General features: G+C 41.6%; 1 protein-coding gene across 4 annotated transcripts; it reads right to left on the bottom strand.

The window, feature by feature from the left end:
* Positions 1–17,320, bottom strand: FGF6 (fibroblast growth factor 6). Of its 4 annotated transcripts, none has more exons than XR_011337939.1 (4): positions 16,775–17,320; positions 15,757–15,860; positions 13,495–13,739; positions 1–214 (listed from the first exon to the last, which is right to left on the bottom strand). XR_011337939.1 is itself a non-coding variant. In XM_069863197.1 (4 exons), exons 1-4 carry the CDS (start codon positions 17,112–17,114, stop codon positions 195–197), a joined length of 600 nt encoding a protein of 199 aa, XP_069719298.1. In that variant the 5' UTR covers positions 17,115–17,320; the 3' UTR covers positions 1–194. The 4 variants fall into 4 exon arrangements, 2 of the variants coding, with proteins under 2 accessions (XP_069719298.1, XP_069719285.1); XM_069863197.1 differs by lacking the exon at positions 13,495–13,739 and adding an exon at positions 1,775–1,910; XR_011337938.1 differs by lacking the exon at positions 1–214 and adding an exon at positions 1,827–1,910.
* Positions 17,321–21,191: the final 3,871 nt, after the last annotated feature.

Below are 21,191 nucleotides of genomic sequence, written 5' to 3'. Positions count from 1 at the left end.
TATTGTCTTTATTGAAGTTTTGGACTCAGTTTTCCAATACCAAAGATTTGCTGGCTGACTCTTCTATATTATCCTTTCCATAGCCATAATGGAGCTTCTAACATGCCAGAGGCTGTCTAGCCACCTGTCTAGCCTTAATGTGTCTATGACTCTTTGACATGATATCACTTCAACACAACTTCTCTGTGGTTCATTCATCTCTCAGTCTCCAGTGCTGGGGAAAAAATGGAAATTAATTCAAGTTAACACCTTCACAACAGCTGATGACCAGTTCGAGATAGGCTGAGGTTGTGCAGAATGCAAAACATAAGAAATTTCATACAGAAGAAGTTTCACAGTCACACAAGTGGCCTGAAGACCTGCATGTTGATTGTTACAGGGATATAGAAGATAAATCCTATTTGATATTAACCATGTCTTCTTTTGAAATCTACAAGTTTCTATTGAAAATCTACAACACAACGTCTATAGATTTGCTCAAGATTTATAGTCTTACATGCCTCACACATATCCCCTTTCCTTTTGCATATTTTCTATTGCTTTAGTTGTTGCCTTTGCAAATGATGTTTCCTGGTCAACTGGCACGGAAGGGCTGCAGCTTACCTGTCTAGAGGTTAAAATCTTCCCTGTGCTACAGTTTGTCTGTCATGGCCATATGCAGTTCTGCTGACCTGCCTAATGAGGTCACATGTCTAAAAATGCCTATTGTTTCTCCTGGTGTGCTTTCTCTAAGTTCTTTGGAATACCAAGGATCCAGATATACAGCCTCAACAAGAAAGCCAGTTCATGTATTCATCTTCTGTTGTATTACACTGCAAGGTGGCTGAAAGTAGTCTGACCAGCTGTTTCATTTTGCAAAAAATCTTGTTCTATGTCAAGTTTTCTGTTTTCCAGTATTGCTGTTAGCCTGGCACTGGATTAAGTGCTTTTGCACAGGATTGCCTACATGGTTATATCAAGGTGCAGAAGTACATGACATATTTTCACTAAGCGACTGTGGATCAAACCAGGCAAATTAATGAGGTTGTAGTCAAATAAGTTGCTTGTGCTACTTGTTGTTCTCATCAGCTCAGCCTAGGATCTGAATGTCTGTCTGCATCGAAGCATCACCAAGAATCAAGGTAGGGGAAGGATTTGTCATGTGTTTATTACTTTGCAGTAACTGCTTGGTTTTTGGCCCTGTGGTAAATGTAAGCTATCTTGTCCCTCACTGGGTAGGTGAGGTAGTTAAACTGCTATTGAAAAAGATGATTTCACTGAATGCTGGTTATGCTGGATATCACAACTACCTCCCTTAATTTTAGGAGCAGACCTGTTGCCTCTTCGATAAACTGGAAGATTTGTATTGGTGCAGTGAGCCCTGAGCCCAGGTCACAGAGCAACAACAGGAGAAAAAAGAGGATTCGAGCACCTGGAATATCTCAGGGTGGATCACTTCTCATAACAAATATTTAAGAAAAAAAAGATGTTTTTGTCCAGACAATCCTGAAACAAATGTAATTGCAAACTATTCTGATGGTTTATACGTTATTGCTAATATTTTCTCATTTGATGTAAATTAGTATGGTCACATTGTCATTGGAGGTGCTATTCTGGTGCTGCAAGCTCTGACCCATAAAATCAAAAACACACAATAAAATTGTGAATTGTAAACAGTTAATTTAGAGGAAAGAAATATAGTCCTGATCAAGGAATTTTTGCCTACACCCTGTAACTAAAAAATAACCAACAATAATACGCATGCATGCTGTTCAGGATTGAATAATATGCTCACGTCTCATAATCCAAGGACACAGCTTGTTCAACTCATCTGGGTTTATTGACTCCTTGGATTTTGGCCAAACACTTTTCAGCAGTCTACGGCTCCCAAAACATGCATGTTTTTTGCCTGAGCTGGATGCAGAGCTTGGCTGGAGAGAAAAAAGAGATCTCTGATTATTGTTGCATACTTGCTTGTTTGGTTTTAGGATTTTTTTCCAGTGACAGTCATTTCATCAGCCAGGATTGGTCATTGCAGGCAACTGTTACTCCATGTTGCATTACATATATTAGCCTAGAGATTCCCACATTGTTTTGCTTCAATCTCTCCCTCAGCTGCCCAACAGCTGGAAGAGATCCTCATTTCACCCTTCCCTCTTGCATTCTGACAGGGAAACCAAACATCCTCTTGGCTTCTGCTGAGTCATTTGTGATTCCAAACTTGAGACACTTGAGCTTACAGTTGGGTCATTTTTTCAAGAAATAAAGTGATCTCTAGTACAATACCTGGCACCTATTTCTGTTGTTTAAACTGATGCAGAGGTGGTAGCTTCAGTCAATGCCAAAAGGAAAGCTAAGAAAGTAGAGAATGCAAAGTAGAGATTTGAGCTATTATTTGAGCTATTTATTTGTTCTTATGAACATACCTTAAGTTATATGATGAATACTGACCGTTCCTCTGAAGTCACTGAGACACCTTTAGGCCATGGTCTGTAATTGTCTATCACAGATGCTGAATATCACAGAATCACAGAATAACCAGGTTGGAAGAGACCCACCGGATCATCGAGTCCAACCGTTCCTATCAAACACTAAACCATATCCCTCAGCACCTCGTCCACCCGTGCCTTAAACACCTCCAGGGAAGGTGACTCAACCACCTCCCTGGGCAGCCTGTTCCAGTGCCCAATGGCCCTTTCTGTAAAGAATTTTTTCCTAACGTCCAACCTAAACCTCCCCTGGCGGAGCTTGAGGCCATTCCCTCTTGTCCTGTCCCCTGTCACTTGGAAGAAGAGGCCAGCACCCTCCTCTCTACAACCTCCTTTCAGGTAATTGTAGAGAGCAATGAGGTCACCCCTCAGCCTCCTCTTCTCCAGGCTAAACAACCCCAGCTCCCTTAGCCGCTCCTCATAAGGCCTGTTCTCCAGCCCCTTCACCAGCTTATCCTCTGCTTTCCTTAGCAACAATGGGTATGGAGTCAAGCATTGCTAAGTTCTGCAGGAATTGGATTGTTTCACGACAATTTATTATGTTTGCAAAACACTTTATGAAATCCAGACAACACTCTCATTCTGTTGTCATGCTCTTACACAAAACTGTCTTGAATGACTGTCAGGTCCCTTGAGAGGCTGGAGGGGAAATCCCCCAGCTCTCTGCTTTTGCCACTCCTTACCCTCTGAGATTCCTTAGTGTAAGAAAGATATTGAATGCAACCATTAAAAAACAATGTTGTATTGGATTGCATTAGCAAAAGCACAGCCAACAGATTGAAGGAAATGTTTATTTCACTTTTGTGAGGCCACATCTGACACTGTGTCTAGTTTTGAACTCCATGTTGCAATAGAGTGAGTAGCAAGTCCAGTGAAGGGCCACTAAGAGTTATGCAGATTGCAGCTCATGACACACAAGGAGATGCTGTTGGAGCAGGGTTTATACAGCCTGGAGGAGATGAGGCAGAAAATCTGGCTGCAGTTTCAGCGCATGAAAGTCAACATACAGAAGATGGAAGTGGTATTATCAGGATGTGAAAAATACATTGCTGAGGGATTTGTCCACTCCCCATTTAACAGAGGTGTCCCAATCCAGTACATATAGATAACTTAGTTTTCTATTCTGTTCGTTCTGCTGCATTCCTTGCATACAAGGCACAGTGCAGAAACTCAGTGCATTGTCCACGGTCACATAGGAAGCCTGTGGTGGAGCTGAGAACTCAGCCTGCGACTCTGAAATGCTAGTTCATCACCCTATAAACTGTTCCTTACTGCCTTTCCAGTTACAGACCCTTTTTTCCCAGAGGTTTTGTTCTCCTGAAGTTCAAGAATTAGAAATATTGTGCAGAATTGTGAAAATTCATGCTAAATTCATGAAAATTCATGCTAAACTCTCCGTACTATTGCCAGTATCCAGAGAAACATGTTGTTCATCTCCAGATTTACACTTAAGTCTCTCAATCCAGGAGCTCCTGGGTGAGGTTGGTCACGGGCATTATGACTAATTAGTGCCCCCAGGGCTCTGACAGCAGGCTCTCTGCCCAGCCAGGCAGATCCTCACCCTGATCAGGGATTAGGAGGGACTTGCTGTTGACAGACTACATTACTATGGGGCACTGGTGGGGTTTTATGGGATGCAAAGCCAGAAAAGGGACAGTAAAATGGAAAGGGGCAAGGCAGGAATGACTTTGAGCTGGGGGGCGATGACAGGGAGGGTTCAGGCTGCCCCATACGAGGCAGGCTAGAGGGGGACCATGAGGTTTGCTTAAGGGCTTAGCACTGTGTGGATGCCAGAGCCCAGGGGAAGGCTGGTCTCTCATAAGGACTCATTGCACCAATGCCCTCTGTGGCCAGAAAGCAGCCCCATGACACTCATCTCAGGACTTAGGAAGTCCTACGCTTGCCCTCAGGGAGCAGTGCAGAGGGATGGTGGGACTGGCAGGGACAAAGGGCTGGCCTGGCCTCCCTGGACTGTGAGGTGCCCAGGCGGGCAGATGCACAGCTTAACCAGGAGGGCTAAGGCACCATCACCATGGTGACTGCATAGGTACTGCCTGCTCTGCAGTGCTTTCATTTCCAGTCAGATGACTTTTTTCATAGACATAGGAATTAGGTAAAAAAAAATCTGTTTGGTGTCATTTGTGTTTTCATCAGGCATTGATTTTATCTTGCCTGCCTTCCCCGTTTCCTCTACTTTTCTTCCCCCTGCATCTTTCAGCCCCTTCTCCCTTGATGTTTTTTTTCTGGAACACGCCCTTCTCTCTTTAAAGAAAAATGTTGCTCCAGAGCATCCTGCTTCACTACTGCTGCCCCAGCCTGTGCTGTTCAGAAGCTCTAATATCTTCGCTCATCTTTGTCCTAGTCCAGGCTGGTTTAAACAAGACCGGGCCCTGGAGGCAGCTTTAGCTGGGGTTATGGTCCTGGCCTTCTGCAAGATTGACTTTATCTGATGTAGAGACTGGGCCAAGCTCTCACCTTCATTGTGGTTTCTCATTGTGGTTCCTAAAAAACAGACTTTCCAGGGAAACTGAAGACCCCGTGGTGTACTCTCTATGGTCTCCTCCATATAACACAAAGTTCCAATAAGGAGAAAGGGACCAGGAGACAATTATATCCTCACAATCCTGTGAGAGATCAACATAGCATCCCAACCCATCCTCCCACTTGAAGGATCACCATTGGGGGTCTTGTGCATAATTTCACACAGACGGGACTGGAGGCTTAAATTAAATAGTCTTAGCAAGCCTGAACCTGCTTCCATATAGCAACATAAATGTCAGGTGACATTTATGTACATAACATACAGGCTGGCCCTTTGGTCTCTGTCTGTGTAAGCCCAGTAGATTCACTTTCAAATGAAAGAAAAATGAATTAACACTAAGATGTCCACAGACCTATCATATAAGTTAGTGAGATTTTTTTTCTTTTCCTACAACATTGAAAACAAGGACCCATTAAATAAAATTTTATGCCTTCTGCCATAAACCTTCTTGATCTGAAAAAAAAGGGTGAAAATTTCTGAAAACAGGAATATTTTCAGTTATCACTTTTCTGATGTACCTGTTTGCATCTTCAAAGGAAACGACTTATCTGAAAGGAGAATCTGATTTGAAAACCTTTTTTTTAACTCTGAGGAAAGATATGGCTACATTTTTTCATGAAACTAGCACAGTAGCTGCCAGTCTTCTAGAAAAACTGTGCTAGCTCAGTAGTTGATGGAGAAGTGGCTATAGCACTCTATAGATTTTGCTGGTAAAGTAAATCACTGTTCAGTGAATTTCTTAACAATATGCTTGTTTCTAAGTGCATGAGTGACCCCTCCTGTGATTTTTTCCCTTCTGCATTCCCCTCCTTCCCCCAAATTACCGTTTTCGCAGGTGGCACACTGCCTCGTGGCAGCTAGAGCATCAGCATTTTCCCTGGGGCTCCTGCTCCTTCGAAGAGCATCTCTGGCAGTCAATGAACAAGAGACTCGATCATTCCTGGGATCACTTATGGTCCCACAGTACTGTCCCTAAACATGCACTTAGTGATATAACAGGGGAAAGAAAAAGGATTTCTTAACATGATTTAACATTGCTCTTTCATTATAATTTGGCCACTACTTTCTGCTTTCCCGCTCAAGAAGCTCCGTGGCGCTAAACAGTATTTCCTGACAAAGCTGTCACAAGGAACAGCAGGGGGATTCAGCATCATTTTGCATCCTTTAAGGTATCCCATGCAGTGCTGCTTTTGATGCATAGCCTCAGGTCTTATGTTCGCAGAAACCTCATCAAATCTTCAGGCTGAAAAATTTGGAGTAAAAATAAAGTAGTTTTCATGATCATTTTACCTGCCTAGTGTTAAGCAAAGCTGCACATCAAGAAGATACCTGAATCCTAAATCCTGTGTTCTGTCACTCCCCAGTTGAAATAGCGACTTTCAGAGAATCATAGAGAGGTTTGTGTTGGAAGGGACCTTAAAGATCATCCAGTTCCAACCCCTCTGCCATGGACAGGGACACCTCCTACTACATCAGGCTTCCCAAGGCCCCATCCCACCTGGCCTTGAATACCTCCAGGGAAGGGACAGCCACAACTTCCTTAGACAACCTGTGCAAGTGGCTTTCCTATACATAGGTGCAACAGACGCTAACACATCGAGGGACCTGAAGCCTTTTATCCAATCACAGCCATGAGATGATCGCCTCCTTTCCTGCTTGTGCCCAGACACATGGATACAGAAGCCATACTTGGTCTCAGACATCTAGTTGCTAACTAACAAAATAGCCACCAGAGGGCAATAATAATAGCAGTCAATAAAAACGTGCAGTACTCAGCCTCGGGAGGTCAGACTCTTTCTACCTGTCTCTAGCATGCGTTAGGTGTCAGCCCCATTTCAGATTCTGATGCTGCTCTGTTCCCAGAAAGTAGTCTGGGGTTGCACTGAAGTTGTGCAATTCTTGTAACAATGTCCTCCTCCAAAACTTGTACATCTGCAACTGAGGTAAACTTGCACCCCTAAATTGACAGAAAACATTTTTTTTCTTTTCCCTTTCTGCAAAATGAGTCCGTCAAATGGCTGCAGCAGTCATTTCTGTTGGCAGGGGTGATTTCCAGTACGAAAGCCATTCTCTGCTCAGTGCACAGAGCAGATGTGGCTTATGTCGAGGTCAATAGTAGGATGTTATCACTTCTTAGACTGCTTTCCAGCAAAGCATGAGCTGTTCTGGTGATCCCCGTAAGACATTTCTCTGTGACTGATCCCTTTTGAGTTGCTATCCAGAGTTTCATCCCAAACTTAACTAATCATGAGGCTACTGCAGGGATTTTTCGAAGGGGTGGACAGAGGGGATTCTTCTTGATAGAAGCTCCCCTAGCTTTGAATTTGATCCTGCATTAAGCTGGAATTGGGTTCAAGCCCTTCAGAAATCCCTTCTAGTCTAAATATTTCTGATATATATTGAGCTGGCCTCTTCTCCCAAGTGTCAGGGGACAGGACAAGGGGGAATGGCCTCAAGCTCTGCCAGGGGAGGTTCAGGCTGGACATCAGAAAAAAAAATTTTCACAGAAAGGGTCATTGGGCACTAGAACAGGCTGCCCGAGGTGATTGAATCACCATTCCTGGAGGTATTTAAAAGATGGGTGGATGAGGTGCTGAGGGTCATGGTTCAGTGGTTGATAGGAATGATTGGACTCGATGATCCTAGAGGTCTTTTCCAACCTTGTGATTTTGTGATTTCATGATCAGGATGTTCCCAGGGCAACTCCTATTTAGCCCTTAACTTTCTGTAAGCTCCAGCCAGCTCAGGGCTGGCCTGTCCATCAGGAGCTATTGACCACCCAGGCTCAACAAGCTAATGAAAACAGCATCTGTTGCCTCATAGAGATGGTGGATCATCAGAGAAGCCAGAGCCTGTGTAAGCAGACAGATTATGGGTCTCTGCCAATGGTTTCAGGCCGGGGACACAGAGGGCATCATGACTTGGGAGAAGGAAAGGACATGCTGAGATATTTTGCTCTGCTCTGGGTATAGGGGGAGACTTTTCAGAGGAGCAGTTTTTCAGTGACAGGTAAAGAAAAGATGTGGAAGAAAGAAGAGGGATGGGATTAGTGCAGGGAGATAGGAGAGGTCCATTTTAAAGCCATTTGATTAAATATTTTTCTTAAATTGCTTTTTCTTTAGTCTATTAAATATTCTCCTTCTAGGACAAGCATCCTACAGCCTTACAGCCTGGGGTAAGCAGTGCAGAACTGCTGAGAAGTGAACCCAAGTCAAAGTGGTAAAAAGAAGGATAAGGCTACTGTGTCACAGCTGTACCTGTATGAGTAGGTACAACAATAAGTTTCATATTACTTGGAAGAAAGCATGAAATAGCGTAAACCATGCAGCATTCAGCCAATTTTTTTCCTGGTCTTCCTGGAGATGTTGTTCTTAGCCATCATCTCTTGGTCCCTCAAATTCCCTGAACATTTTTCATCCCCTGAGATGAAAGCACATAGTGAGAAAGGAACATGGGACTGTCCATGACTTCCAGGACACCTGTGCACTCACCTAGGTGTATCCAGAGAGCATCAATGGGCAAAATGCAATACAGTGGGAAGAGACTAGCCTGCGTCTGAGGGAGTGTCTTGTGAGGTTGTCACATGTAGCCTTTTCCTAACCTTCACAGATGACTCCTTACCAGATTTTAAGTTAGCTGTTTGTTTGCCCTGTTGTTTCCCATCACTATGCGTGGGCTCTGCATCTTCTCCTGTTCCCACTTCTGCCTCCAGTGACCAGCCTTCAGAGCTGTAAATAAGGCACTTCTATAGCAGAGACACCCATTGCTTAACCCTCATGTGAAACATGACACATACAGAGAGCAAGAAGATATGGCAATTTGTAAACAAAGGGAGTTATTGTGCAGGAGTGTAGGCAGCTGAAACACAAATGCAGAGTATGGCATTTAGCCAATGTGGTGGTGCTGATATTCTTACTCTCCTGAGAAGGGCCACCAGCAATCAGACCATTGAAAGCCTGTCCACTCTGCAATATTGCGCTGGTATGGATTAAACAGCACACTTGAACCAAGAAGCAGGGAGCAGTTTCCCAGCTATTGGTTTCTAATACTTCAGTTTGGGTCCCTGACTGGGAGAGATCTGCAGTCACATAACAGGACTGATAAACTGGAAGCTTGAGAGTGAAAGGGAGGAACACAAATCTTACCAAATCATTGAAATATAGCAAGGTTTCCGAAGTACTCAACTTTGATGCACAGTAAGGCAAAAAACCTTCACAAATGGTTCCATGAGGCTGCCCTCCAAATTTAGTCTTTATCAAGAAGAAAACACAATTTTAAAGTAAAAACCCATTACTTATTTAATGAATGAAGGATTTACATGGGCAGTTGCACACTGAAGAGCATTGTCAACAGGAAAACAGCACTAGAGCCTCCCCAGGTAAAAAAAATCAGAATTTAGGCAGGTGACGGTGATGGCTCACCTTTAATTGGGCCATAGCATTATTTCTGTGAAACTTCTGCTTCTCCATAATGAACATGACACTCATATGACTTCCCAGACAAGAACGTAAAAGTCTGTGACAATTTTAAGTGTACCATATAGCCTCTGATTCTAGAGGTGAATAAAAACTCTCTGGATGTGTATTTTGGTTTGGTTTGTTGTTTTTTTTTTAAATACATCAGCTCTGAAGCAAGGAAGAAAAATGTTAGGAGGGATTTGGAGTCAAAACACTACAAAAATGTATAAAAGTTTATTTTATGGATACATTAAACTATTGTGCGCAGCACATACATACTAAAAAATAGAAGCACTTTCACAAACAATTGATTAGATAGTTTTGTTTCTTGCAAATTTACAGTCTCAATTGTGAGTCCATATTGAGTCAGAATATGAGGTATATTTTAGTGGAAAAAATTAACATGAGAACTTTGGCACCATTTCACTGTGCAAAATAAAATCTTGGAATTGAAATAGTTAGTGAGGTATACAAAAATTACCCTGCTTTTCCACTCTGTGTGTGTCTGCATTTCTGCATATTTGGGGAAAATTTGATTATTTAAGAGCATGATTTAGTTCTAGGCAAGACAAGTGGCTTAGGTTTTAAATTGCAATGGGATTTGCTTATGGAAGAAGAAACCTTGAAAATAGGTATCAACTCGACAGGAGAATCCTGTGCCCAAATTACAGTATAGGGCATTCACAGCATTGTTGTCAAAGCTTGTCACCCATTTTGTGACTGTGTTAACACACACGTGCATTAATCCCATTTGAAAGGGACTATCACAAAACATGTCAATAATAAGTTACTAATTTGGCCCTGATTTGGGAAACTTCTTTACTTTTGTGAGTATTCTTTGCATAGTTGCGTGTCCATGGAACTACTCTTTCAAAGAAAGTTTTGCTTGTTTGATGGACTATGCCCATATTTGCGTCATAGCTTCCATATCATGTACATTCAGTTTACAAATGCGTTGGTTTATTTTTTTACTGTGTGCCAGCTCAACAAATTTATCCTGAGGTGTGTAAAATGAGTGATGGTCTTCCTAAATCCTCCTTTTCCTATGCAGGTTATAACATCTTGGGGAGAAGAGGTGGAATTTCATTAATCAAGCATGAGGCACAAGGTCAGGCCATTTCTCAGGCAAGATACGTAACTCCTAGAACGCTGCCACAGTGCATTCTGCTACTGTAAGATACCGCAGAACTGCTAGCATATCCACAGCAGTGTGTCAACACGTGCCTTGACTGCTCTCTTGAACATAGCCGTGTTGAAGTATCCACCTGTTCTAACACTCCAAGGCTTCAGTGCTGCACTATTTGTGCTAAAGGGGTTTCCTGTCTTTTCCTTACAGTGTCATCTTTCACTGTCATTTCTGGCAATGATGTGATTGACTCTCATATTAGTCCAGATTCCGGGCACTGAGGCCTTTTTAGATTTCAGTGTTGACTCCAATGTTGATCAGTCTGGCATTGAAATATCATAAGGAAAAAACAGTGCTGTAGTGAGTAACTCAGAGGACTGACTGGTGGGGCCCTCCAAACACCCACCAAAACTGCGTCTGCAAGGATCTCTGAACTTAAAACCAAGTTCAGCCCAGCAGACTGCATCTAAACAGCCCTCTTATGACCTGGTCTATGGTTTGTTCTCACTGTTGATCAGTATGTGCAAAAGGGAGTCAGTGAGTCAAACTCTCACTTCTTATATCTGCTATCCCATTATTTATCAGTACTGGCAACAATAAATTACTCCTGACTGCACAGACTTTATCCTATCCTAAAGACATTGGTTTAAGCTGTCACCAGAAATAAACTTGTCTGTCAGCATTCAAACTATGATTCTTCTGTGTCCAGGTACTCTTCAGTCCTTCAAACTTCATTTCAAAGACAATTAGGAATATAACACAAAGATACAGGTTGCCAGCGAATGTATTTCAGCACACTGGTAGTCTTCGGAAGTGCAGATCTAGGGACTCCAGGTCAATGTAACTGTCTGATATTCTCCAAACTTTTCTCTGACCCACTCTCCCCACTAAAAACCTCCTTCTTTGTCTCTTAAAATGCACATTTTTCCAAAGCAAACTGCTGCGCACGTAGTGGGTGAACCATGCGTGCCAACTTATATTCTCTCTACATACTGCAAGACCAGAAAATGAAGAGTAACTCCTTTCCTTTTCCATATCCAGAGTCCCATGTCTGTACAGTAAGCAGTATTCCATTCTTTTTTCTCTTAATTTACAATGTGATCACCACTTACATTTGAGCAAAATTAATTCAAGTATGAATCACACAACAGTAGCTGGAAAACTCTATCTTGTTCACAGAACAGCTGCCCTGACTATTTTTCAGAAAACATGGCTGTAGATACATCCTTGTAGATGGGCCAAATCAGCTATCTTCTATAAACTGATAGTTTTACTAGGCTGGTTTACTCCATCTGAGGGTCTGACTCTGACAGTGTATTTCGTGCATGTCAGAAGACTCAAATTCTTCATGAATAGACCCCCTCCTGCAGATAGAATGATATATCAAGGCTGGACACAACCGCATTTTGGCTGGATGTGAGAGATTATCTTCTACTCAGATGTTCACTTCTGCAGAAGCATGGTCCATCTATGCTGAAAATGCTCCTACCTGGACATTGCATTGCTTCTAGTTTCAAATTTAGGAGCATTCCATCAATGCAGGAATCCCAAGGCTTCTGGAAACTGACATTTATAGTGACTATTGACTAAGGGCCTCTTAAAATAGTTTTTCAAAGACACAGAGAATGCAGCTTCATTGGTGATCTGGAAAAAGGTTGTCAAAACGGTAAGGCGAGGTTAAGCGCTATTTGCAGAGCTTCTAGGATAGCTTTGGAGAGTATTTCATACAGCTTGCTGTGTTGTCTTTGAAACTGATGCTTTGCAAGTGACACAAATTGGAATTGTGGCACAAATTCCTCTGCCTCAACCCAGGAGGGCATTCTTGTATAACCTCCTTTTTCCTCTGTCCTTCATACCTCAGTGTGATATGATACAGGAAAAATAAATACACTTAAAGCAATGAATAGAAGATAATTTAAAAAAGAGACATTTTCTAAAATAGCCCTTTACTGGAAGCATTATTGAATTTCATGCATTTTATAAAATGCATCCTGCAAACTGGTTCTAATTCTTAGAGATTAACAAGGTTCAACCTAAATGAAGTACAATGCCTTTAAATATTTATGTTCTTTCACATGTATACACATAAAAAGGCACCTAGGCATCTAGAGGCTGGGGTGATTGATTCATTAGAAGTATGTCATTAACAAAGACTCACGCTGACATATCCTATATCTTTATATACACATGTATTTATGCTAAAGTTGTACACATCTGTATCTGAAGTGGGTCTACACTAAGCTCATAAAATGCCAGTGGAGTGGCATTTAAAATCTTCAGCTCCAAATATATTTTGCTTTTGGGACCCGCCTTTTATTTATCATGTAGAGCCTCCTAAGGGAAATTGATTCTAGGTCTTCATTTTGACAAGTTCATGTGAGGAGACCCTAAAGAATTCTTTCAGAGACAGAGAGATTCCAGGTAGACTCTTTGCTTAAGTGGAAACAGTTGTGGAATTCATGCCCTAATGATCAAAATAAATTGAGGACTTTACAAGAAAAGACACAAAGTTTAGAAGGGGAGGTGTAGGCAGATATTGAGATGGAGTGAACTGCTCGAAGCTCTGGTGAAGTAAAGTCATCCAATGATTTGGCCCATAATATGTAAACAGCTCATTATGCTATTATCAGAGGTAATGAATATTATTTAGTAAATAATCTATGATTGATTAGATGACTACCCACAACAGTACTATGTCTTCCAAATACTTCCTTTACACTCCAGCTTGCATTTTTCTCTGTTCAGCACCAAGAGAGGCACACGGCCACGTAAAAGTTAAGAGTAGAAGAGAAGCAGCATACTAATACATGTCCTATGTCATGAATCTAGTACAAATATTCTTATCCAAATATACACATACATAGATAGATTTTTTTCCAATGAACAGTATAAATACTTTACCTGGGAGTATTCCCACGTGCAAAATGAAACAGTTTTTCTTGAGATCTAATCTTCTGCTTTGATTTTATTCATATTCTTGGTAAAAAGTGGGTCACTGTCATAGCAGGAGAAACCTTATTTCCTCTCTTGACTCTCCCATGTTTGCTGAGCGCAATGTAAGCACCTTGGTAAGCATTTGATTCATATGCATTGTAGTTATTGGGCAGCAAGGTTTCTTTAAATTTGCATTCATCTTGGAAAACAGCCTAAAGAATAGGAAGGGAGGGGGTGAAGAACAAAGCAGGTATAATAAATATTTCGCTAAGGTTCGAGTAATTTGTCTTACTAGCATTTTTACAGAAGAACTTGTTGCAGTCCTTGTACAACAGGTGGTGCCGGGGTGACTGCATCCAACAATAAATCTCCCTCCTCAATGCTAATTTGGTGTCAGATGAACTCAGATGCCACCTGTCCAGATAACAGACTGTGGACTTACTGTGACAGATCAAGTTAATTAATCATAAATCATAGAGTTCTTCATTTTATTTCAAGCGATGATTTCTATCAACATCATGTTGTTTTGTCCAAATAGTGTAGCTTTATTTCACACTTCGCCTCTGTACAAAGTCCTGTAATTTATAGAAGAATTATATGCTGGCTGTCAAAACGTTAAATTCTCTCAAAACCAGCAATGACTAGGGAGAACCATTTGCTTGAATAAGGCATTTAAATGAAACCTCAGATCAGCACTAAATATTTCCTGGGGTTTTTTTGTGTTTGGTTTTTTTTTTTATCATTAGTATTTATATATTTAACACAGAGTGGGATACACAGCAGGAAAATAGTTTTATATTTCTTCATGTGGCTCCATGTAAATCCACTGAGATGGAGTTATCTGGGAGAAGAGGTGCAAGAGAAAGCAGGACATAAATGCATATCACCAAGGGAATTAGAAGAGAAAGCAGAATAATCCCCTCTCATCAAATGTCTGGCACTTCAGACACCACCAGTACTGTTCTATTCAGATATATTTTTAATAACACCATTCAAAGTTGTAAGAGTTTAACTTAGGGCATTGCATTGTGCAAGGGAAAATGCACATCTCTTACAGCTTTTAAAAATGTTTTTGAAAACGAGCAAGACTGGATTGGAACTGGGGGAAAAAAAAAATCAAAGGGACTCTGAAGCCAGACCCTGTAATTCTTTAGAAAGGCCTAGTCATGCAAAGCAGTTGGCGTTGTGGCACATATTAGATACTTGAAATCAGACATGAACCCTAAAATGTTCTACTCATTATCTCTGTGAGAAGGAATCTCACAGATTATTATTAAGCAACTGAAATGCTTTGTCAAAATTGCAGCTATTTCAAAGGAAATTACTTTGTTGTTTCTTGACAAAAAAAGATGAATACCATCAGTGTCATTCGTTACTTTGAGAAGGACTGCCTTTGCCTATTGCCTTGAGCTATCCTATTTCAAGCAACTTTTCAGCTGGATGTTGAGACTGGAGACACCTTGCTCAGGCCTCAGAGATTGAGTTGGATTTACATAGCACACCTGTCACTTTCTAGATGAGGAGGATCGTGATGGTGTTTCAGTGTGATTTGCACACCATTGTTGACAGCTATTATTGTTTTCTTGCTCTTTGCGATTGATCTTACAAAACTGGTCCTTAAAATAACCCCAGGCACATATGCCTATTACGCAAAGCAGACTTCCTATTTACTCTTCATAGTGGGGTTGGTTTTGGGTAGGGAGAGGCATGTCGTCATGATTTTACTCATGGTAATATATAACTCCACTTGTACCTGTTCTACAAGCACCAGTACACGCACACATACACATGCAATCACATATACATACACACATGAACATATACACACGGTTTACCTCCTAGGGTTTCTTGCAGAGCATGTCTTTTTTCTTTACGTACAACACAACACAAAAAAGGAAAAACAGGGTTCAGTCTTACCAGAACATGCTTGCAGTGCTGAGCCCTTAGAAGAAGTTACCTAATTAATCCGTACTATTTGTAGAATACATTCATTGTCCTAGGGTGCTTCCTGTGCAATCCTGCTGGAAAGCATTAGAATATCAGACCTCTAACAGCCATGCCCCTTCTCACACTAACACTGACCTTACCGGGCTGGGCAGGCTCCCTGTAGCTGAAAGGTTGTTTTCTCTGCTTGCAATCAGAAATCTCCAGGAGGGAAAAAACCTCAAAACTCCTAAACCTTTGCAGCCTTTTTCTAAGCCTTGAAAAATTATTTGCACTTCTACTCACCGTTCCATATAGTTTCCCTTTGTTATTCATTGCGATGAAGAGAGCACTTTTCACACCAAACAGGCTGACAACACCCCTCTCTACGGTGGATATTTCAAAGAGACCTAAAACATTAAGAAGTTCAATAAAAGTATTATCACAGAATTTACAGTTAATCAAAGGCAATTCAGATTATAACTGGTTTATATTAGAACCCTAATGAACTTGTCATACTTTCTGTATTAGAATTATCTCTCTAGTCCAGCATAATAAAAGCATGCAAAGAAGATCTTTTTTTTCCCACATGCCATAGGATTTTAAAATAATTATTCTGGAATCATAGTCACATGCTGTATAATCCTTTTGCTCTATTAAACTCTTTTGATCTATCAAACACTGTTAAGCTTCCTAATATGTAAATTATTTTTGTATAATATGCTACAAGTATTATGTTTGTTATTGAGCTTTAGAGATATGTGGCTTGCATTTTGAAGTCCCTCGTGATATCTTCACTGCAGAAGATTCTAGCAACTGCCCTCTGCAGGAATTTTGAATCCATAAGGCTAATGTTTTTCTTTTAATCTTACAATTAAAGAATAGTGTCCATGAGAACAAGCAAACCAGGGACAGCAAGCCCCTTTCATGACTGAATGTCACAAAGGCACTAGTCAACTAGGATTCAAAAATCATGCCTTGGCACTATGAGCTCAGCAACAACCTTTTAAATTCAAAAGGTGAATGAGAAGGTGAGGAGTGAGCAAATGCAGCAGAGAGACAGTTTTCAACCTGGTTTGTCTTTTCTAATCTGTGAAGTACAGCAGAGTAAAAATAAATTGTGTCTAAATTTGTCTAAGCATATGTGACATTTTTCAGCCTGGAGAGTTCTAATATTTATTGATCCTAGAGACTTTTAAAATACAACAGATGAATCACAGATTAATAATATCAAGTAATAAAATTTGCATTCTGTGAAGGGTAATTACTAGAGTTCACAGCAATTAAGTGACATCTCTCTATTTCATTTCTGGATGCAACTCACTGTATTGGTTTTCATTGTGAACTCCGCTTATCCTTCCATCTGGGAGGATTTGAAGGTGAAACCCGATGCCCACGTTGCAGTAAAGCCTCCGCTGCCTCTTGATTCCTAGCAAATAGTCACTCTCCCAGTTCACATCTGACTTCTCCCCTGACATCCCAGAAATGGACCTGGACAACAGAGATTGCCATCCTCTTTCCAGCAATGTGCCATTAGTTCTGCTTACAACTGGATGTGTTGAAGTAATCCCAGCTAGAAAACCCAGGAGAACAAAAGCAGGCAACGTCCGGTGAATGCTGGCTTCGCAGGACATAGTGATGAGAAGTCTTTGTGCAGTGGCCATCCGGTTCACCTCCTGGGCACGTGGTCAGAATTAATGGCCCTAAAAATACCACCCTTCTTGTTTTCCTCCCTTCAGCATGGTGGCAGAGGCTTATTTTTGGAAAGTAAATAGAGATTGCTGACATGAAACTAAAGCCCAATAGCAGTTTGGTTGGAAGCAGAAACAGGCCAGCAGAACTCAAACTGGTGGGGACCATGTTTTGTAGATCTGGCTTTCTGGTGGGCAGCTGCAGTTATATTTGATTGACCCATCTTTATACTGCAGAGGCTGTCCCTCCCCACATCATCACTCTGACATCAACAGCTTGCCAAAGGTAAGCCTGCCCTGGCTGTAACACTAACCTGCTGTCCTCCCAGGCTGGCTGAGGTCTGATGAATGCTGTCACCCAAGACTGGAGGCAGGAGTGAGGTTTCATTGGCTGATGAAAGTAAAGGAGTCAAATTGATTGGGCAGTCAGAGGCCTCACAGGCAGCTTCCTTATTTAGAGAAGAAGGTGTAAAAACAGTTTTGGACCTCATCAGTGAGCAATGATAACTTTGCAGTTGCTTCCTTGGTGGCACAATCGCTAAGGGTATGTGAGGGCACCTCAGTATTTGGGGAGAATTGGCTCAAAGTGGCTACTGCTCTTTTTGTACATACCCAGCAAATCTGAGGCATCTCTTCCTATAGCATGTCTACAGTGTGTTTGTACCTCTGAAAAGAGTTCTTGTGGCTGATTAACAGAGAAGAAAGCCACGTTAAACAAGAGGAAACCCTGGAGCTTGCTCCTACTGCTTTTATGCAAGCACATTTCTCCTGCTTGTGGTAGCAGTTCCGCTGAGCAGGGCATGCAGGCTGGAGCATTGGTCTTGCAGTTGCATATAGCTGAGGGCATTGATCTGTACTTACAAGTCCATATTTTTCACTGAGGTGACTTTCAAATGATCATATTTTTGGGGGAGGGAGGGTGTAGGTCTTTTGCAGGGGTACAATTGCATTTATATTTGGAAGATTAGAGCTTAGGTAATGTGTTAAAGAAGAGGAAAAAGGGAAATGGCACATGTCTCCACTGTTTCACTGTCTTTTTCCCTCAAGCCCAAATATTATCTCATTTTATAACAATGCTCTCTTTTTAACAATATATGAACAACTTAATTTTTCTCTCCTTCCATTTTCTCAGACCGTCTTACTTTTTTCTCCTCATTTTGCACTGATGCTGTCTCAGCTTCTTTGGAGCTGGACAGAGTAGACTTGTATCTTAATTAATCTTATGGGACTTATTAACACACTAGTGGGAAGAAAAATGGCTGAGATTTATGAAAATATTTTTGCCAATATATCTGTCAGCTTTTCACAGCACAGAACTTGTGTCATCTATGTCATTCGAGATGTCTACATGTCGATAAGGCGTGTACCTGGAAGACTAACTGAACTGAGCACACCCAACGTGACATACAGCTTCATATGAACAGGGGTGTAATATGAGGCTGTGGATGTTGCAAACACTGCATAGAGCAGGAGCCCTGAGAGGAACAGGAGGCAATGGCAGCCCAGAGACAGGTGAGCAGTTAGATTTAGTGATGTACCAAATACTGATTATTCTGTTAAGAGAGACTCAGCTATAAAAAGATTAGGAACCACTGGACTATACCCTCGCTTGTGCCAGGTGGTGTTTCAAAGCCTCTCTGCCTTTGTTGGTGCAGCACTCAGAATATCTTCTGCCTTTTGCTTGCAATGAAAATCTTCAGACCCTTTTCTCTCCTGCCTTCTACCACATTTCATGATTTTTAAGCTATGCAAAGTGCACATGTATTTTTTTAGCAAGGAATAATAATAGCATTTTACATCGCCTCAGCATAACTGCAGTCTTTGTGAGGGGCCAGTGTTGGTGGGCAACAAAGCCCAGTGTTCTAGAAGGGAAATCAGAACACAGCTGCCAATCAGCAAGCAAAGCAGCATTTGGTGGTTTCCTAGGTTGAGGGACAAGTGTGTGAAGCTGGTTTTCCATCACTGGCTTTTGACCACCTTTCCATCTTTGTGTCTCCTTTGTCTGGTTTCTCACAGCAAAGCCAAAGCATGGGCTAAAAGACCCTCCCTACTTTGTGCTGACACGTCTGCCACTGCAGTTTCCTATCAAGCTATTCTGATAATCTGACTCAAAGGAACATTTTGTGAGATGCACCTTATCACATCCTGGTACTATCAATCCTAGAATGAATACTAGATAACTATGAAAAAAAATGGAGTAAATTCTTCCAAGTCTTTGGGATGGATTGCTGCAATTTTCAGTCAGCCCAGCTGTGAAGCGCCTGCTTAGAGCTATGATGGGACAGCCTCCCACCTGCAGTTTCTTGCTGAGCAAGTAGACCTGACACATAATGTATGGAAAGGATGGCCAGATTGCTTGCTTGCAAAAATCAGAACTTCTGTTGCTTGATCTCAAAACCAAAACAATTAGCTAAAAATTGTTTCATTGGAACATCTGTCCCTTATAAGACTAAGAGTCTTGTTATCTAGCCTAAGACCAAACAGTGTGCAACTGGGAGATCGAGTGCATGCTGTAGTCAAGTACTGCTCAGCAATTCTTCTCTGGAGCTGGAATGAGTCTTGAACCATTCTGTAGTCTGATCTGTGGCCAGCAGGCTGCTGAGTGAATGTGTATTAGTAAAGTGGTCTGAAGATGCACTGCTATGTAAATTCTGGAGCGTCTAATTCAATTAGGCAGGCCTTGTCTCCTTTAAAAGATGCCTCACTCTGGTGAACTTATCCTCTTGAAGAACACATTGTAACCTTTTGATTTTCAGTCAGCATGTTGTCCTGGCTTCATGTGCCCAGTGAAATTTGGAAGACATCAAGGGAGACACCAACAGCATTTGGATAAAACAAATCCTATGAACTCCAAAATGGTAAAAATTTACTTCAGTAATCAACCTCTGCTTATACAAAATCTTAAGACCCAGGATGACAGTGCTTACTGCTTAGTAAAAGCAGCAAGTTTTCATTGTCAGTATTTTAGTACAATATTAAAATACACCCCACCCCCCTTGGAATATAATAGTATGGATCCACTTTCAGATAGTCTAGGAAAAGCCACACAGCTGAACAGTAACACGATACGGATGCAGAGCATGTCTTTCAAAAATGCACAATGACTTAGGGTTCTCAGTTCCATTTTCAAATCTCTTGAAAGTCTCTCCCTATTTTGAGGCTTGGAAAGACCAATTCCTCATTCAAACACAGAAGGACAGACCAAAATTGTACACCTTGCTTGTGTTGAAGACCTAGGCTGGTGCTGGAACAGAGAAGGGGGATTTCCAGGTGACAAATCTGACTGGTGTGGCAGGGCAAGTACTGTAGACTCTGGATGACTTGCATAAAACTCTGTTAGGCCAAGTATGACCATTGAGACCCATCAGACCATCTTTAGGCTAACAGCATCTGTTGGCCAGCATGCAGCGATTCTTAACACAGATACCAAGGCTGCTATGAACAAAATACAAATCACAGTATGAAAGCATCAGGGAAAAATAATAAAGCAAATGTTGCAGGGGATGGCCTGGATCGATATCCAAGGAACCGACTGATAGCCATAAAACTGGTAAACATTGAAGAATGTGTTGTTGGCATCAAGACTAAATTGGATTAGGGCCACAGCATAGATGATTAATCAGCAGAACACCTGAGCTCTGGTAGCAGAAGGATGACAAAACACACGTTGTGTTTGTTATTCCTCTTCCTATTTTCCAACAGAGGGGCAGATTTGTAGACATACGGGTACCCAACATTAAGAAAGAATACAATGGACAGCAATATTGCCTAAGACTCTTGGGGGCTGAAGCAAGCAAGCTTCTGAAGCAAAAGTACCACAAGGAGTAAGAATCATAAGCTGAAATAGGAGACATTTAGATTAGATATTAGGTAGAACTTGTTTTTCTGTGAGGGTGCTGAGGCACTGGAGCAGGTTGCCCAGAAAAGCTGTGGATGCCTCATCCCTGGAGGTGTTCAAGGCCAGGGTGGATGAGGCTTTGAGCTGATCCAGTGGAAGGCCATGGAGTTGGACTTGGATCATCTTTAAGGGCCCTTCCAACCCAACCCGTT

This window comes from Phaenicophaeus curvirostris, chromosome 1 (assembly GCF_032191515.1).
Source record: "Phaenicophaeus curvirostris isolate KB17595 chromosome 1, BPBGC_Pcur_1.0, whole genome shotgun sequence".
NCBI lineage: Eukaryota > Metazoa > Chordata > Aves > Cuculiformes > Cuculidae > Phaenicophaeus > Phaenicophaeus curvirostris.
The sequence above is the reverse complement of the archived record's forward strand: the minus strand, read 5'-3'. Positions and strand labels throughout refer to the sequence as shown.